General features: G+C 43.2%; 1 protein-coding gene across 3 annotated transcripts in view; it reads right to left on the bottom strand.

Moving 5' to 3' along the window:
• CPNE8 (copine 8) overlaps window positions 1–20,907 on the bottom strand; it is a 2,424,038-nt gene that overhangs the window by 487,461 nt on the left and 1,915,670 nt on the right. For all 3 annotated transcript variants that reach the window (XM_069629223.1, XM_069629224.1, XM_069629225.1), the window contains one exon: window positions 12,839–12,885. In XM_069629223.1, the coding sequence (XP_069485324.1) occupies window positions 12,839–12,885 (47 nt within the window). The remainder of the gene's footprint in view (window positions 1–12,838; window positions 12,886–20,907) is intronic.

Raw genomic sequence — 20,907 nt, 5'->3', positions numbered from 1 at the left:
AAAATAGAGTTCCTGCCTTTGAACGCCTCAAAAAAAATAACGAGAGGCGTGGTCATGGAGAAGGAACTACTAGCCAGAAATATATACTTGGTAAACGGTAACTTGGCGGGCGACAAACCAGCCGCCCGCACATGGAAACGGGGTGCCCAAACAAGTACACTGGACTATATGTTTGCATCAGAAAATCTCTTTGGCAAATTAATATCGTTGGAAGTGATCCCCACGATCCAGAGTGATCACAACATCCTGGAACTCAAATCTGAGGCCTGGAACAAGCTCTTGTCTGTACCCGGCAAACATCTACCAAACCAGTTTCTTGAGTCAACTCCTGGTGGCAATAGACTACGCATGGGAAGAAAAGAGATGGCCCTGGTGCTAGATTCCTTAATCAAGGACCAAGGTCCAAACCTGATAGAATATGCTGAAACACTGAAGATCTTTTGCCCAAAAGTAGTCGCCAAGGAAATTCACCAATGTAAGCGGCACCACTATGATCACCAAGTAGTGACAAAAAAAAACTGGTTAAAAAAGCCAGGAGATTATATGTTAAAACTAGAGCACCAGCTGACTTAGTCCTGTATACTAAAGCTAGAAACACCTACAGGAATTGGCTTAAGCAACACAAACATCAAGTAATGCAACAAGATAGTGAGAAGATGCTTCACCTACTATCTACTAAAAACATCACTGGTATTTGGAAGTTGATCAATGAAATAAACATCCCTTCCGACTCAAAAATGGTAAATCCAATAGCCTCAGAAGTTTGGGAAACTCACTTTCGGAACCTTTACTCTATGAGGAAAATCTGTGGTCCTGCCCCATTCTTACCATCGAATGAGCCCTGGGACTTTAAATTTGGAAAACAAGATATTCTAGACCTTATTAAACAGTCCAATTCTTCAAGGGCTGCAGGACCTGATGGTCTCACCAACGACATCCTCAAAAGGGACCCGGAAAAACGGGCTTCGTTCATGCTGGATTTGTATAACAACATAACAAGACTAAAAAAGTTACCTAAATCTTGGACGACGTCCATAATTGTGCCGATCTTTAAGAAGGGAGATAGGTCCGTGCCCACTACCTACAGACCGATTGCCCTTTTGGATGTCGTCGGCAAAATATTTGCAGCACTAATCTTGAAACATCTAAATGATTGGAGTCGGCTGGCAGACCATCTGGACCCTTGGCAATCAGGCTTTCGAAAGGGCATTGGAACATCCTTAAATGTGCTACTCATCAACATAATCAAATGCATGGTTAAGGCCAAGAAATATAAGAACATCTATATCGCGTCAATAGACTTGGAACAGGCATTCGATTCTGTTGATCGCGGAATGCTATGGCACAAATTAAGGAAATGGGGATGTCCGACCAACCTGAGAGAACCTCTCGAAGCACTACACACGGGGACAACCCTCAGAGTAAGGTTGAACAGACAGGGCAACCTCTCAAACAATGTGGTGGCCATGCACGGTCTGAAACAGGGCTGTCGGTTGGCTCCCGCTGTTTTTTGCCTTTTTATATGCGACATGCAGGAAGCTTTCGAAGCAGTGAGGTGTTTCCCCCCAAAAATCGCAGAGACCGTCGTGGGAAGGCTGTTATTTGCGGACGATCTTCTGTTGCTAGACCAAACGGCCATCGGACTTCAGCGGCAACTAAAGGCACTCGAATCATACACACAAGGAAACGGCCTCCGTATAAATCCAATAAAATCAAAGATCTTGAGGCTAGGACCTATCATCGGCATGAAAAATCTAAGGTGGTACCTTTCCAGGGAAGAAGTACCAGTGGTTTCGTCCATGATATACCTTGGAGTAACTTTAAACAACAGCATCCAAGATGGTCCAAGTATCTGCAGGCTTAGAAGTAAAGTTACGAACTTAGCTTCGCAAGCCTTGTTAATCAAGCAACGATACTGTTCTTTTTCCCTTCGTCCTCTGATAGATTTCTAAAAACTGAAAGTTGTGCCAATTCTCACTTACGCAGCAGAGGCGAATTTCTTCATCAATTCAGATGTTTGGAAACTGTTGGAGGGCCTATTCTGGAAAAGAGTATTGGGCTTACCGACATCAACTCCAATGGAAAGTGTGCGTAAGGAAATAGGCCTATCGTCCCTTTACATATCTACGGTCTGGAAATCCCTGACACTCCTCTGCAAATGTCTGCACCCCCAGGAAAGAAGTGGATTTGTGGCAATTAACGAAGCAATCAAAAGACAATTGATTCCGGTCCTAACCAAGTGGCAATTAATTTGTTTAGAAATCCTGAATACCATAGCACTAAAACCAGACAATCTCATGTTAAATCCGCTCATGGTAAAGAGAAAACTCTTGGACTGGGACTGGATAGCCACCCTGGACAGGCTCAGTGCTTTGCCATCAATCACCCAAGGCATGGACGAGCACTATTGCAGAGGCACCGTCCACCCTTACTTGGATAAATTTCCCTCAAATACGGAAAGACAGCGGTTCTTAAAATTCAGACTAAACCTCTTCCACACAAGAGAAGTCTTAGGGAGAAGAACCAAAAAAGAGGAAAAACCCAGTCTGCTGTGTCGAGGCTGTGGGCAAGAGGCTGAAACCTTACAGCATCTAGTGATGAATTGTGTTACCTTAACTAAGTTCAGAGAGAAATGGTTGGGGACGCACCTTTCAAATTTAAGCACTTTAACCTTGCAGGACAGGTGGCTAATTCTGAGAAGGGGGGAAAAAGTATCTACGACCCTGGCTCTGTTGAACTTTATGAGAGAAACCTTTACAATTTTGGACATTTAGTTATTTTTCTCGAGTTACACTGTTTCCCCCCCTATATATATATATAATTGATGTAACTGTTTTTTTTTTTTGTTTTTTTTTTCTTCTTCCTTTTCTTCCTTTTTTTCAATTCTTTTCTTTTCTTTTTATCTCCACAATGCATTTAAAGTTTCCTTTGGTAACTAATTGATGCAATAAAATAAAACAAAAAAAACAATATCTGTCATATCACACCTGAATGTGGTGGTTCATACAACTATTTCAAGGTACACTTTTCTAAAATAAATGTTTTTGAGGGTTTCATATGACATTTAATGAATAATTTAAAATATAGATAGCTTTTTTTAATGATGGAACAGCACAAACACCCAAACTCCACAGAAGGAGGGATCAGGGTAAGCAACTCATATGGTAGAACAAGAGAACCTGCCCAAACCAAAAGCAATTTAAATACCAGAATATTAGCTTATTCAATTTTATTATGGCAACGTCGCTCATTCTAGCTACTATTATATTTGCTATAGATATTTTTCCGAATATACTGTCATAACATGTATTTCATGATTAACGCTATAAGCATTGTATACATTAGTTTATCTTCTCTGTGTTTTTTCTTTTTCTATTTTTTTTTAATGAATGGTGATTACTTAATGAATTTGATGGATTACCATCTATTTGGAAATGATCATTTTTTAAGATTTGTATTTTTTAATGTCATTTTTTAAATTGTGTCTGCTGTGTGTGAACTGTATGATTTTACTTTTGTGTAAGGTTTGTTTTAATCTGAATCACAAATAAAAAGCAAAATACCAGTATATCTTACCTATAAATCATTGAATGTAGACCACATTATGTCATGAATATCTATTTAAGGATTAGTGTAGGAGATATTCTGTTTGGCTTATGGAGTTAGCACATTTTAAATGCAAATTAAACTGCTTAGGCAGGTGCCATACCACCCAAGTACAGCAGCATTGGTATTGAACACCATGGCTGATCCAGTTCTCCCCCATAAAGTCATGTTAAGCTTTTGAAGTCATAGACAATTATCTTTAGTTTGCTATGTATGTTATCACACAACATATGAGCCATAACTAGAAATATAGATCCCCAGATATTTAACACTTCCTTTAGAAAATATAAAAAGAGAGTCACTTTGACTATATATGAACGCAGGTGGGAGAGATCAGTAGTAACTAGTTTTTAGTTGGAAATTATACCTAAGGATTTAAGCAAATTAAATAGGTGACATGAGCATGAGTTGGGCTCTCCGACTAAAACTAAAAAGCCATTATCAAATTCTAAACCCTTAATACAACTGCTGTCTCAGATGGAGTAAGCTAGATTATTATTATTTTTATTAAGGTATTTATCGAGCGTGGACCTAGCTTTGGGAAACAATGGAGCACTTTACAATCATGGGGGTAGAACACAGTGAGGGAAGCAGAGAAAAAAGGAACTGGGAGCTAACAGAGGAGGGCGAGAGTGGGCAATTTGCAGTACTGGATCTACAAGCAACTGGGGGGAGGAAGTGGGAGCACATCAAAGAGTCAAAGGTAAGGTGAGGAGTGCAGGGTGTGTGGACCTAGGTGTTAAGGAGGAGCCATTCCTTTGAAGAGGAATTCTTGAGCTCTTTTCTGAACCGTAAAAGTCAAGGGGCAAGTCTGATGTTGACAGGGAGGCGGTTCCATAGTCTTGGAGCGCAGATAGAGAAGGCCTGTCTTCTGGTTCTTTCCTTCTTGCACCGTTGTAATTCAAGTCTACACATTTTTGTTGAATCACAGACCTCCGGAGATGCTAAGCTTCTCAATGGGGTAGCTTGGGGACTTCAGGATGACAGCCCTGTAGATGATGCAACAGGATTTGAAGATGAAACAGGCTTGCAGTGGGAGCCAGTGCAGTTCGATGAGGGTTGGGTGATGTGGTTGAAAGCTATAGGATGTGGACAGCCTGGTATTGAATCCCATTGGGTGAGTAGGTCCCTGGGGGTCATTCTTTTGAGTGGCATTTGATCTCTAGATTGGCGATAAAGATCTTGAAAGAGATTTTGGAAGTTTGGACCAAACGGTAGACCCAAAAAAGCCTGTTGAATGCATTCTTAGCATCAATACGTATCTATGTTTTTTAAGTGAGTAGTAGATAGACACTTTGTTGTTAGGTCCATGGGCTGGGAGAGCTGCAGCAGTCCTTATCAGTGTTTTATGATTATATTTATCATGCCTAGATGATGATGCAAATAAGACTAACTTATCCAGAACTAGTAGGCTTTTCATAAATACAGATCTGGTGTGGACAAAACTAACTTGTGTCATTATATTGATGTTTTGCTTCCTACATTCTACTAAATGCTAGTAGCCGAGGTATACAGTGTTAGTTACGAAAAATAAATAATGACAAAAATTTTCAGTGACACCTGAATAACAAATAAAAATCAACATTTTTTATAAAAGTATATGTGGTGGCTGGGGCAAGGGATTCAAAAGGGTGTGCAGGCTTGTGGGGGTTAGTTAAGCGGAGGAAATTGAGGGCCCATCTGACCCACACTGTAAAACAAAAAGTATTTAACAAAGTGAAGTCCGAGTTTGATATTTTGGGTGTTGGTTGGAGGTGGCTGCTACCTCACCAGGTTCAGGCCTCGTGAGGCAAAATCAACCCCTGCCCTCAGCCGCCTTGCAGTGAATATCCCAGAAAACATTATGGTCAGTCCAGCATTGTGTGTTTGTGAGTTCCCTTCAAAGTTCTGCTTGGGTTTTTCTTTTCTTACTAGGCTCCATTGTGCAATGTTTACCAATGTGTTGTTAAGTGTGGATTGGGCCAAAAGGTATCTGAGCATTGTACAGTGGATTACACAAATAATAAAATGGAAAGGGGGTGCCAACAGAGATATCTGAGCGCTTTATGTACATTTTATTATGTCGCAGCAAAACCAACATGTGAAAAGTAGGTCTGGGAAGAGGTTTCATTAGCTCTCCACAAAAAGACGCTGGGCAATTGAGTAGAAAATAGACATGCATTCACCCAGACTGAATCAAACGTATATAAAAATGTCATCTTTAAAAGAAAAACCTGATCATTATATGTAACTGAATTATTATATTTCATGTAGAGGGTCTTATATTTTTCCATATGAACAGCGGACAGGGCCCATTTCAGAGAAGGATGAGGAGGCCAGCTAACTGTTAGATCTGGGATTGACAATGTAAGAAGAACAGCTGGCATACATTGTGTGACGTTTCTCATTATTAATTTAGGGGGTAATATAGTGTTTTAAAAGTATCATACATGGAGGATTAAAAAAAAGAAAATGCACCAAAAACTCAGCATATGAAATGTCAATTGGGAATAAATACTCTGTACAACTTTTACTTCTCCATTTTACAGTGATAGACATGAAAGGTGAGTGTACCTAGCTTGTGAGATTTTCCACGATAATTAAACAAGCACACACCCAAAAGACAGTTTGCAGATGTGTTGCTGGTAATAAATGACACAGAAGTGTGAGACATGGCAGGTATGATGAACTGGTTGGCCCACATTCCACTCAAGAGTAATTAAAATAACACTCCCGCCACATGGAAGGGAGGTGAGACATATAGACCCCAGAGGTCCCTCCAGTCTAGGTAATTATTAAGCTCAGGTGCTCCTACTTAAACCGTAAGACCTACAATCTCAAGCAGGAGAGGGGTATATATGGTAGGCTGGCCAGACAGGGGTGTGGGAGTCTGACTGCAAAGAGATTCTAGAAGAGAAAGAGACGGAAGACAGAGGAAGGAGGGGACGGAGTAGTGTATTAAAGAGAAAGAGGAGAGTTGGAGGGAGGAGAAAGATCAAAATGAGAGAGAGGAGGAGCAATATCAAAAGAGAGTGAGTGAGGAGGAACATCACAAAAGAAGGGATGATGAGCAGGGGGAACGTCTAGAAACATTGAGCTGAGTGGAAGCAAAGGCCAGGGAAAGGGAGAAACAGAGGTGAGGAAGCAGGAATACAATGAAAGGAGAAAATAGTATAAGTGGAAGGACAGGAGAGAAGAGACCGCCAGACATGAGGAAACTGGCCCATTGAAGTGGCGAGCAGATTAAAACCAAGGGGAAGAGTAAGAAAGAGTAGAAGACCACTAAAGCTGTTAAAGTTCTACAAATAGGGGAACTATAAAGTGCCCTGCTTGGGGGGAATGTAAAACGTACCCTGGGATTCAACTGTTGCTGAAGAATCTGAAGTCTTATCCATCAGATGACCTCGGTGTCCTGGTGTGGTAAAGCTTGATAGTAGAAAGTCAGGGAAGACCACATCGACAACCTGATCAGTCTGGTGTGATGAAATGGCTACTGCTCTGCGGGAACACAGGAATGAGTAGTGGCTGGAGCGCCTACCCAGACCTACACTACTACTAAACTAGCACTGATCCCAATTATAAAGGTGAAACAGGCACAGCCAGAGAGGCATACCACCTTAAACTCTTTTGGCAATGTGTTGCCCAAGGGCAGGATATACTCTTCAGGAGGATTGTAAGCAGGTACAGGAGCAAAACAAACAATAGCACATGGGTATGAAAATAGAAAAAAGATCCTTAATTAATCTAATGTATGGGAGGACAGATCTATAGGACCCCCTCCCTGTCATACCCCTCCTCCATGAGGCTCGTGGCTCGTCAGCGGCCCACCATGCACCTGTGCCCGGGAGGCAGGAGGGCTGCTGATCGACACACAAGGCCAATCGATTTGTACTGTAACATACCATAGACACCATTTTGAAAGCATCAAGACTCCATTTTAGATATAAACGACCAAAGCCCAAATGAAACAGCCTGCCTGAGAAAGCTGCAACTTGGCCCCCGCTCACTGTGCGCAGGGAGCCATGCACTCCCCTGCGCCTCCACCCCATGGCAGATCCGCTAAAGGCCCGTTCTCACGAGAAACCAGACACGAACGAGTATCAGAACAAACACTGTATCATTTACCTTCCGCAGTACATCACTGTCCCCAAAGTGACTTGACTCGCGGTTTGAGTCTGGAAAATAACAAGAACCACCCTAATTGAACAGGCCTCGCGGCATCTAACCCCTAACATTTAAAATATATGATGTCAATAACCTTCCTTTATGAACCCCTGCCCACAATTCCCCAGATGAAAGGTTATCTACATACCAGAGCTCAACGACTCACAGGGGTGTTTGTAAATTATAACACGGGCGTTGGAAAGGGGTGAAGCTTATAATGCTAATAGAGCGAGGATGACCCCCGCCCGCTGCAAGATACCATGTGCCTGAAGGCTTAATGAAAGGGCTTGATAGAGCCCCCTTAATGCTAACTAATGACTGCTGCTAAAGTACAATGGAAGGCAATAAAGCATTACTAAGAATACTTGTGTGTAATACAGCAAAACACGTTTAAGTTGTTATAAATGAGAATGCAAATGTACAATTATATATGAACGTATTGCTTCTATGCTCCTGAGTACACGACCTAACCTGATGCTACCTCATGTTGTTATTCATTTGTTGCCTTACGAATTACCAATATGTGTTCAACTAATGTTATGTAATGCATGTGCCACTGCTGGACCATCATTGCTATGTATGGAGAAGTAAACAAATGTATAAATGATAGTAATATGTAATCATCCTAATGGTGCTAACTTTACTAATTGTTCTCTCGTATGATATATTGTACAGCCCAGGCACAGATAATCGCTTAGAGCCACAAGGCCATCTCCCCCTCCTCCCGCCAAGGCTGGCCAGGGCTTGCTGGTGCACGAGCAGCACAGCCTCACCTCCCCTCATTCTGCTGGACCCGCTTCAAGTATTCACCTCCCCCATGTCCGAGGCCGCCACAGTCAGCCAAAAGAATTATTTACAACCCGGTCCTAAACCCCACCACCTTAAGGGGCCAGAGGTGTACCCTCACTGATCCAATAGTAATCTAGTTCACCCCAAGTTAATGGGCCTTGGAGATAGGTTTACTTACATCTCATAAAGTAATCCCTCACCACATCTAACAGAACAGAACAACAAGGCAGCTCACCTCGTGCCCTCTGACAAGATACCCTGACTTATGACACCTGGTCAATAGGTTAAAAGTAATTGTGTAATGATGTTTTGGTGAAGTTTCACATTGCATATCGTTTCTCCTGTCTCCTAAATATTCCTAGAATAACATATTGTAGGATTTGCAGGACAAGAGTCGTTTAAGGAATGAGTGTTTGTGTGTGTGTGGCCACAAGGGCAACGTGTGTTAGGGAGAATTCTCTCTTTAGGCTGAATTTCCTAACCTAGTGAGTCCCCCAGCAGCTTTGCTGGATTTCTGGAGTTTGTTTTTTTCTCCTGCCAAGAGTGAGACTCTTTTTCTCCCACTCTTGGACATGATTTATGGTGTTCCTTTGACTGTTAATGTGTTTTATGGGCTATGGGGTCCTTTACTCCATAGGGTCTCATGTGTTTTTAAAATGTGTGTTACACAGCACCCTGCGTGCAGTAAAACAGGGGTGTCATAGCGACACCCCACCATAGACTCCATACCCTGGGACTGACTACTGTCTCTCAGGGCATGTAAAGTTACCATTGGCTTTACTAGTCCCAAATTATTAACAGAAACCAGTACAAACCATCATATTGTGGATGTACTGATCGGGGCAATTCGATTGCCCCGGGGTCTGTTAGCCGAGGGGGTACGTCTCCGTCCCCCCTGATCGATTTTTGGCTGGTGGCAGTGAATACTACTTTTTATATTCGACCGCGAATATATCCCTATGGGATTTCCCCTTTGTTCGAGGCTACCAACTTTAATTATTTAATTCTCATAGCCTCGAACATACCGCCGGTTTATTTATTTAATATTAATTCGCTGGTTGGTATTTTTTGCCAGGACTCGATTCTAAAATGGCGTTTGTGTTCTCTTCTGTGACTCCAACCCAAGTCGAGCCCTTTGTTCCATTTTTTGGCGGGCTTCTCCACAGAAGCCTCCAAAAGTGGTGCCACTCTGTCTGGGTACCACAGGGGGTGCGGGAGGGGGTTTAGGCACCCTGGACTGAGTTACCTTGGTAACTCAAGTCACACTCTTGTGTGATTGGCCCAAGTGGTGAGCCGGCCGGCTCACCACTTAGCATGTTTGATTGACAGCTAGGCTGAGTGAATGGGGGTGTGCTGCATAAAAGCAGGGCTTTGGGGACTGGAACTTCAGAAGTTGCCACAGGACCTGAGAATCTGACGAGGTAGAAGCTGAGCCAACCTACCACGACGGCACCACCGGTGGAGCCCTGCGGAACCGACTCACCACTTCCCGACGACAGAGAAGATCTCCCGGCTGGAGAGGCTTCTTCCCCTGACTAGTGGGCACAACCAGTTTACTTTCTTCTATTCGCATCCCAGGCCGTCTTGTGGTCGAATTGCCTGTGCCAAGCACCCCGGCAACCGGATAGCCACTTACCACTGGACCGCGAATAAAAGGACCGCTCCTTTTACCTGAGAACTCCACGGCTGGTTTCTTCCCTGGCAGTGCAACGGACTCCTGTCTTCCTCCCCGACGAGATCCTCTCTTCCCCCGGACGAAGCACCGACTTGCATCCGCTGCCAGGAACAACTGCCCCTGCTGGAGTATTCTCACCACTTTAAGGTACCGTGTCTGCCAGGCCTCCCTTTCTAAAGATTGCTACAAGGTAATAATAACCCCTTAACCTTCTGGACTGGGCTGGCCGCCTTGACCCTCTAACTGGTCCCTCTCTTTTTGTCCAACTCTTTTTGAACCTTTGCAAGACTCTTGTGCACTGCAACCGTGTGACCTTGGACACATTTCGTTTTGATCCTCTTAAAGTGGATCCGGCCTACTGAACTCTAAACTCACGGTTTTACTTTGCCTTCCTCTCTTGTTGTGTTCTTAAAAAAGTGTTGGGATCTGTTTCAGTTTATACTCTGCTTTTCTCTCCCTTTTAAAACGAATTATTAGAGTGCAATCTGCGTTAAGCGCTCACCGCTGTCTGGAAATAAGTGGGGCTTTACTAAAGAATTGTCTAATATTCTTTTAAGGGAGTGTATATCTTTTAGTGACCGTGTTTTTGAATTGCTTACTATTAGTGCCTGTGTGTTTTTCTAGATGTGGTTTTAAATAAATAATTATATCTCTTTTACACCAAGCTCTGGTCAGTGTTTACTTGTTCTACTGTGTTCTTTTGACCTATTGTGAATACTCTGTATACTGCCTAACTCTTCTTGAGGGAGGTCTGACTGCTCAGCCACAGCTACCAAGTGAATCTGTGTGGTACAGACTGCTACCAAGTGGGTTTACTGCCAAACACCTGTAGTCTTAAATCTTTTGCAGTGGTCCCAGAGGGAACTGCACAGGTTTCTGCCTAACAACGTGTTAGCACAGTCACCAAGCAGCGACACAGACTGCGCCTGGCATGACAGCTCCACCCTGATGAGCCCAGCTGACCCGTCCACCCCATGTTGGCACCATGCAGATGTCCACCAATCCTGGAGCAGCTCATCGTTGTACCACCTATAGCTTAGTCGACGCCACCAAATCCCCGAGACAATGTGCCCCCTATAGCTTACAGGATTTATGACGTGGTTTTGTAATAAATATGACTGTCTTTGCTATTGTCAGACAGAGCGCTCTTGGAGCTGCAGAGTCCTTTGCATGCCCTACATTGATTATATGAAAACCCCTTTTACATCACCCGCACTTGGTCCTGGTCTCATTCCCTCCTGGGGTGTGTCCTTATTGCCTCTCATTGTGGGGAGGTTACTGCCTTTGGGGACGCTTGCTTTCACTAACAAAAATGCGCACAAATAGGGAAAACACTATACGTCCATCCCTGCATGTGAGAATACAGCAAAAGCAGACTTTACATTAAAATGGTACTCTGGGTTTGCAAACAGGGCTGCTCAGGCAAGGATTTCAGCAGCCAAATGTCAACATTTATTCAGATATCTTTCAAAAGTCACTATGGTCCGTTAAGGAGGTCCGGGGGATATGGCAATTTCAAATACTTCATTCCTGTCTTTCAGGGCTCAAGCAGCATCAACACAGACGTTTTGGGGTCAAATTGGGAGTCTGGGCACTTTCAGTGCCGGGCCGTGGTCAAGTCGGGGAGCGACAGTACTGGTTTCCAATGCTGCGGTACTGTTCAGCAAAGGTGATGGCTTGCGAGATGAAGATGCTGGTGATAACAAGCAATGTCAGGTCAGTGGCACTGGTAGACCTAGAGGCCTCGCAGAGAAGCAGAGACTGGTCTTCAGCAGCGAGCAGGCTCTGCTAGCTCAACAAGGAGTCTGGGTACTGCAGTGGCAATGGCTTGGAGCATGAAAAAGCAGGTAGCCAGGCAGATAGCATCGATATGGGAATGGTAGGAGACTCAGCAAGTCTCAGATGCAGAGATGGCATAGCTTTGGCATCAAGAGAAACTCAGTGAGGCAGAGGCAGTTGAGCAATGACTTCCAAGATTACTCCGCTGTTCTCATGCAGCAGCTGGGATGGTGTGGAAGGTGCCTAAATTGGGCATTTTGGAGATTCTGGGAGAGCCAGGGGTCAAGGAGTTTACTTCTTTCATTAACGTTACATGCTCATGCAAAATGAGCCCCATTGTTGTGAGGTATTTAGTCAATTCAACATTGTGAAAGTGATTAATGTCTTTTCCACTATGCTTGGCTCTTTTCACATACAATCTGATTTTTTATACTTATTCTGCATGCTTGCCTAAATTAAACAACTTGAAGAAGGAATGTGGGAAGTTTGACATTTATTTGTCTCTCTTTCACCCATTCACCCTCTTAAATTACTATAACAACGTGGATCACTAGAAAATGCAACTGTGATGACATACACGCAACTAGAAGAAAGAACAGCTTGCCTGGCCAAGTCCTTGTATAAGGTTAGGCACTTCGATTTTAGAGCCATTGTGATTTCGTAGCTATATAAATCACGAGGTGTATTTGCCCTTAGGTTTATTATTTATGCGATTCATATGTCCATCCAGTATTACAATGCTGTAGACAATTCATAACGACAAATATTAACTATTGAGAATCACGGAGAAACAGCAGTGAGCAATTATAAATGCTTTTGAAAGCCTAGACTGACAGCCATACTTACCATTTGAAGCTGTGAAATCAATGGCAACTGTGAAATTGATTTGGGTTCTAGTAATCAAACAAAAAAAAGTTGTTTACTGCAATGCACTGATTTCAGGCGTCCTGGTTTAGCAATAACACAAATATTTCAGATATCGTATTCAGCTGTTCTTCTTAAAAGGCAGCTATTGAAAATCGATTAGAAAGCCACCATGCATTCATCGGTAGCATTCAGCTATAAATAGAGTTGATATCAGTTATCACAGAAAACAAGTTACTATGACACATTCAAATGAATAATTCAGATATAAACAAAAGTAATAACATTTCATCAAATCCAACAGTATGAAAAAATATCTGCTGTGCATGTTTAACAATGTAAACAAAATATCTTGAAACCTCAGTGTACATTTCATTGCAGTAGCGCTTTCTTCTGGAATTTAAAGATTACAGATCTGATCTATTGGTTACAGAAATGGCATTCCTCCTAACATCGAGAAAATGTGTCTCAATGTAGCAACAGGGGAGGTTGTAAACCACTGTGACGGCACATTAAAAATCAGATTTTTACAAATTGAAAACACTTCCTATGCCTAATTTTGGGAGGGTGCAAAATGAAGTTATGTGCGAAAACCCTCAGAATGCATGTTTCAGTGGGTTTTCAGCATCCACACCATTTTGGATGACATTCACTAAACTGAGTGGAGATCACAGCGGAAAATCCACTCCAGGCATTTCCCTGCTCAGTGAAGACAAAACGAACCGAGTTTCTAGCTTCATCAGTTTACTGATGCGGTCAGAGAAGAGGGGGTTCCTGCATAAACTGAGAATATGATTGATACAATGCACCCTGTATTTGATTGAATTGACTGTCTGCATTTTAATAGTGGTGAAGTTTCAGCATTTCTCAATTTTGGTGTGTTTGAATGTATTCCGAGGTGACTGAAAGGTATTGATCCTGCACAACATATACAACAAATAATCCACAACATCCAATTAACATGAATTATCATGGCAAACCTACTAACTAACTTTACTCACCTGTTTAGCTGAAAGAAACTATAACATGCCAATAAAGTTTTCATCGCTCTACCCTACGTTTCATTTGAGAAATGTATACAATTCTCTACATTTTGCAAATCTTGATCTCAGAAAATAAATCCGCCCAGGGAAAAAACAGGAGATAATGCCAGACAGTGTTGGCAAAAATGTACGTAAAAGTTCTGTAGGGTCTGTTCAATCTGTTCCTTTCAGACCAGGGCCAATCTCTGACCAAAGAGCATCCACAGCAGGAAGCATCTTCAGGTGACTCATTCGACAGGTGTGTGGAGGGGAGAATGCAAACAGCTCTTCGGTTTCTGTGACAAATGCATCCATTTCGTCCTGTGGCATAACATTTGGTTCTGACACGCTGATCAACATTTTAGAATGATGGCCACACAGCCGGAGCACCATCCAGACACCCGGAACCTATTTGAGGTAGGCCTGGGGCTGCACCGTGCCTTCATCAATGCCCATCATGCCCGATTTATTCTTAGCACACTAGGCACAGTAAATCTCTTGGCAGCATTACACTGTTGACCCGCCCCGATCCCCTTTTCTGCTGTTGTTTCGACCCGAAATACACGTGGTGTGTATTTTTCACTACGAATTATCAGGAGACCTGGGACACTTTAAGATGGCCGCCCGCCGTCTTCGCTAGTAGAACACGGTCTTCTTCATTACCCTGATTGGTAGACAACGTTGTGCTTATCTCAGCCAACCAGGTTCCGGGAGGCGAGAGCCGGCCCACGCACCTGGAAGGCCCACCCCTGCAAGGCCATCGTCTGTCGTGAGTCGACTGCCACACTGCAGATGTCGCTGGAGGAGCAGGAGCTCCCCGCACAGCCGGAGCACCATCCAGACACCCAGAACCTATCTAAGGTAGGCCTGGGGCTGCACCGTGCCTTCATCGATGCCCATCATGTCCGATTTATTCTTAGAGCACTAGGCGTGGTAAATCTCTTGGCAGCATTATGCAGTTGACCCACTCCGATCCCTTTTTCTGCTGTTGTTTCGACCCGAAATATATGTGGTGTGTATTTTTCACTACGAATTATCAGGAGACCTGGGACACTTTAAGATGGCCGCCCGCCGTCTTCGCTAGCAGAACACAGTCTGCTTCATTACCCTGATTGGTAGACAACCTTGTGCTTATCTCAGCCAACCCGCTGCTGGGAGGCGAGTGCCGGTCCACGCACCTGGAAGACCCACCCCTATCGTCTGCACCGCGATCAGCAGTCTCACGAGCACCCCACCTCGGATCCAACCACCTTCAGGCCCCTGATTGTAATCGCATGCTACCCTCACTCATGGTGATAGCGATCTAGTAATGGCATTAGGAAGAACTATCACTTGATATGCATGTACGCGACTGTTAGGTAGCATTTGCTTATCTTACCAAAGCGTAAAGTGATCTGCGCTGAAAAAACTTGAAACAGCCCACATTGTGAATGTGATTCATCCTTTTGCAACCAGAACATTTCAAAATAGCCTACTCTTTTAACTAAGCATATCATCCAATGTCTGTGCATGTGCTTTGTGAAAATGCCACATAGCCTATTTTATCATTGTGCATACTGGCCATTCTAGTTAATTGCCATAAATCAAAATTGCATCTTTCGCCGGCATTGAGAAAACTCAAAATAGCCTATTCTACTGTCTAGCATAACAGCCTATGAATGTGCTTTGAATTGCTCACCTGTATAATTTCAAAACAGCCCATTCTACTGTATAACACAGTACCCATGAATGTGTATTGAAATACCTATCTGTATAATGACACACATCTCTCCTCCTAACCATTCCTAAGCATGTTAGTCTCTCTTATCGTTATCATGTTCCCATGTTGCCTCATCCCAAACCAGACTCCCTGCATGGGGAACTACTATAAAATACACAATAATGGTTTAGGCCTCAGCAAACTAGCTTGCCCTAGGAACCATCCTATCCCATGTCCCACACTTTTCCTGCACCACACAGCTCCATTCCCACACACATCAATTGACAGTACCACCACTAAACCCAAGGCTATTATACGGCCTGCCACCCACATGGACCATGCAAGACAACCCCCAAAGCACAGTAACATCGACCAGATACAATCGACACCTGTTTTAGGTACAGTCAGACAATCGCGCCTAAGATCAGGACAACCACTATACTGCCCACAGCACCCCATTACGTCATGCACACACCAAATCACCACTAAGGGGATACCAGGTGCCATCCAAAGCTAACCCTAAGCTAAGCAGCATTACTAAACCAGCAATCACAAACATAGAAGAAAACCCCACACCCAAACAACCCACCACCCTTCAATGTGCCCTCATAAATGCCTGCTCTCTAAGAGCTCATGCCATTCAAATTCATGACCTCATCACGGAATCTCATCTCGACATCTTAATTGTCACGGAATCCTGGCGTCACCAAGCCTCCGGCCCCCTCCTCACCATTGCTATCACTCCAGACTACTCTATCCTCAGAACGGATAGGACACATTCACATGGAGGCAGTGTGGGGATCATCGCAAACACTACACTCCAACTCAGATCATGCCAAATTGAAAGCCTACTAGGCTATGAGTTACTGCTAGCTAAACGTCATATAAATGGTAAAACAACCATCAACCTATTGGTTATTTATAGAGCCCCTAACTCTAACAACCAGCCAGAGAATGAAACCCCACTTCTATTAGCACCTTACATTAAACCTAGCACCAAATGCATCTTCCTGGGCGACCTGAATCTAGGATTTAACGGTAACCATGACCACAAAGCAGAAGCCCTACATTCCTCGCTGAAGGATATGAGCTTCACTCAGTTAGTAAACTCCCCTACCCATATCAAAGGTCGTACCCTGGATTGGGTCCTCTCGCTTAATACTAACGTCACCATTGATGGCATAAGCCCACTTGACTAGTCGGACCATCATAGTATTACGTTCACTATCAACACCCTTGAACCACTGGCACCCACCCATAAAATATCCAACTCATTCGATACTAGAAATAATCGTAAGCTCACACCTGAAAACCTAGAACCTCTGTTATCCAAGGCACTAAATACCTTGGACATAAAAGATGACAGCCCCATCACACTAAAAGATGCCTACCATAATTGTCTCACGGCCAACGTTATGCAGTAGCCCCACTAACTACAGAATATAAACGCTCAGAAATACGATTGTGCTTCTGGTATAATGAGGAACTTGTCGCACTTAGGAGAATAAAATGGGCCCATTAGCTTGGGATTGACATGTGATGAGAAATAGAGAAGTTTTTACTTTGGACAACAGGAACAGAAACAAAAAATTGATTAAGCCCGGCGAGGAGAAAAGGGCGGCAAACTTTACCTGTTTGGAACCTGTGGAGCTGTGAGGAGTGGAGCCTCGATTCTTGGTGACAGCACATGGCCGAAAGAGGAGTCAGAAAAAGCAGATTTGAACGTACATCTGGGCCCCTATTAAGGAGCTCTACTCTGCGGTGCCCCGGCCGACCGGTGACCATGATCTGTGCTCCAGTAGAGCCTAGAGGCAGATTGCCAGTGCCTCACCTGCTGACCTCCGCTAAATCAGGTAAGTGCAACGTTCAACCTCGTGCACAACCATGTCATCAGTTAATGCATCCTCAACATTGCAAGACTGTTTACTCGTCCCAGAGAGGGATAAGGACCACTGTACGTCATCTAACATGGTCTCGGGAGGGTTGGGACTTGCCCATATTCTCCCAAATCAGCCTCCCCGAGCCCGAAGGGAAACTATCCACCAACAATCTTCCTGAAATTCAGGGACCTAGTATGCTCTTTCAATACCTGGCGCCTATAATTACTGGTGAAGATGGTAAGGGATCGGAAGACGGGGCCGACGGGGTGTGTGTGGGCCCACATCCCAACGTGCCTGAAAGAGACTTGCTACCCTCTGAGGGCCTCCCATCTCACACGGATGATCAGGAAGTGTGCCTGATTCATACAAACAAACTGATTTTGCAGGTGGAGGTCCATGGTCTCCCATGGACAGCTGCTTTGTCAGACCTTACACCTAGAGACAACACTCACACTCCACCTTCAGTTTCCTCTGGCGACCTTATCGATCATGTCCCCAAAGAGTCAGTGGACTCTATGATATTGCAAGATTCATACACACTGGCACGGGAAATCATAAATAAAATAATCGACAAAATACCCCTGGATTCATATGAAACTGAAACATCCGATTCCTCTGACTCGGACTCCGAGCATACTAAGTCCTCGGGAAAAAATCTACCCAAACTTAAAGAAAAACAAGCTTTTACAATAATTAAAAAAAAACACATGCAAACAAGATGGGAAAATCAATAACAGTCTCAGAAAAAGGCGCGCTCAGAAAAGAGACGGTCGACACTTACCACGAAAGGAGGAAAGAATATCTTGCAAATCAGTCCTTAATTATTTCAAGAAAAGAGGCCAACCATCGGGAGAAATTTCAGACGCTGAAATATTGGAAGGGCAGGGTGACCCCGCTGCCACACCGGAACCATCAAAGTCACCCAGAGAGCCCCCAAAGCCAAATGGATACTGGATGCAAAATCTCTCTGGAACTCACAGGAAATTCATGCACAGAATCCTTGTGGGCCCCAGGATCTAAAGGCGGCCTGTTGGACATTTTACAAATTACACCAAGTAAACTTCAAACTGATAGTAGACCACGGCCACGAGAAATGAGAGAAAAGACCAAAGCAAATGCTCATGAAGCCACTCCAAGAAGAGACTGTTCATCCTTGGGCTCTCCACACAGGAGAAGGCTATCTGACCTTCAAACTCCTAAATCTGCAGATTCTTCAGGAAAAAAGCCTGATTTAATAACGATTATGTCCGCAATCACTATCGCTATGGCCCCCTTTTGCAAATTGTACGAGGGAATATCGGAAACTTTAAAGGACCATACAAACATCGCTGCGGCAATGACTTCAAAAATGTCTCTGCTGGAAGGCTACATATTGGCAAAGAGCATGTAAGTACCAAACACAAAGAATCAGACAACCGAAATCCCCCATAAAGACTTTCAGTACCCATCTCACAAAATGAATCATAAAACCGTCAACCATGCAGGAGTGAATGGCTCTTCTTCGCAGGGAACTCAAACGAATGAATGCTTAAACGAACCTGCCATCTTAATCCCGGATGGGGAAAATGCCCTAATTGACTTGACTGCGGTAGTTGGAACTCGAAAAGGTCAAACAGCTGAAAAGATCGTAGCAACTGCAGACATGGGCCAGGGCCAGGACGCAAATTAGTCACTATAACAAAGAACTTTTCTAAGGGAGACACAATACCAAATGGATGTATATCCCAAAACAACATTTTAGAGATAAGCTCAAAACCAGTTACAGACAGATCCCTTCAAGTGAACAGCAAGTCGAAGAAACAGCTGGACGAGGTGGCATCTTTCGAAATATTCTCAAAAAAGACCCAAACAATCACTGACTTTGTGTGGGCGTCTGGTTCAAAGTTAAATGCAAGCACAGATAAACATTGATCAGAGAAACCATCAAAAATAAATAATCGGAGAGTGGTGCTGCTGAATATACAAAAATCAAACGCTCTACACACACCAAAGAGTCAGCTCAAGGCTTTGAAATCCGAGACAAATTGTGCTCAGTTCTCATCAGACAAGATAGCCCTTGTTTTTTTTAAATTTTTTTTTTTCCATTTAGTTTATAACAAACTTTTTAAAAGAAAAGGAATCAATATACAATCCCATCCCAGCCAACCCAAAGTAATGCATCTTCACAGAGTCATTAAATTAGGAAAGAGTAACAGCTTCTACCTAGGAATCCACAAATCAAAGTTAGTGGGCCTCAGCCAGATAGCATAGTTCATACTACTATCAGTCTGTCATCAGTCTCCCTACTTCCATAGTGTTGGCTGTTTACTTTTCACTCTCCAACTCATTTTGTTCTTTTAGCTTTATGTTTAGATTACATAAAAGTTTATCAGACCATAGGTTTCTTTTTCTTTTGGGTTGGCGAGTTTTATCCACATTTCTTCTCCAGATAATGTCGGGTAGAGATTAATCACTTGAGCCATATGCACTGTTCTTAAAGATCTCAGGCTTGCACAATATAATTGCACAATATAATGCTATAAAGTGCTTTAAGGTTTCAGGGAAATTCCCACAGAAGCGACATGACAAATTCACAAAAGTTTTTTTGTGTCTCAGATTTAAGCTCACTTTTGTGTGAAATGCGTTCAGCCGAAATTTCATGAAAGTCTTTTGGAAATTCGCATTTGGAGATTTCATCAGATATTGTGGGAGCTTATTCTGTTTTTTTCCTTCCTTTGCTGCATCTTCCATTATTTTATAGCGGTTCCTTTCGTCTACCGTTGCACACCAGTCTCGTTCCCGTAGTTTCTTTTTCACCAGATTTGGATTTGTTTTCAGTGTCTCACAATCTGTTGATAACTCTTTCAGGTAATTTTTCCATTCATTTACCCATTTAACAGATGTTGAGGTCGAGATTCCGCTACCAAGATAGCCCTTGATGATTCCGTGGACTTACTGAACATGAGCACACATTTGGAAGATGACACGGACCTGAATCATCTACAGTCAGAAGGGAGAAACAGAAAAGCAGTGACAGGAACAAGTGATGACAGAGACCTACCATCGCAGGAAAAAAAAAGTAACAAAAGATTCTTTGGCTCCGGCATTCCTGACCCTGGAAGATAAAAGAAAAAATCAAACAAACAAAACACTGAAAGAAAACTACAAGGCCGTAAAACTTGCATCTTTAACAATTCCTTCTAATAACTGCAGAATTAAAGAGAGGAACGAAAATGGAAGCAAACAAATCTACTGGAAAAAAGATTCCTCTGATGTCAATGAACCCCCTCAAAAAGTCAAATTATAGGTCTGTGACGCTAGATGAACACGGACCAAGAAGATCACCAAATGAAATAAATACACCCTCGTCAATAAAACATAGGAAATTTCCAGATCAACATTTGAACCAAACAAAGCAGAGGGAGAAAAATACAACTCTCGAAAAATCTTTCAAAATCCAAAGAGTGACGA

This window comes from Ambystoma mexicanum, chromosome 12 (genome assembly GCF_040938575.1).
Source record: "Ambystoma mexicanum isolate Mex_15411 chromosome 12, UKY_AmexF1_1, whole genome shotgun sequence".
Taxonomy (NCBI): Eukaryota; Metazoa; Chordata; class Amphibia; order Caudata; family Ambystomatidae; genus Ambystoma; species Ambystoma mexicanum.
This window is presented reverse-complemented; position numbering and strand designations above follow the sequence as displayed.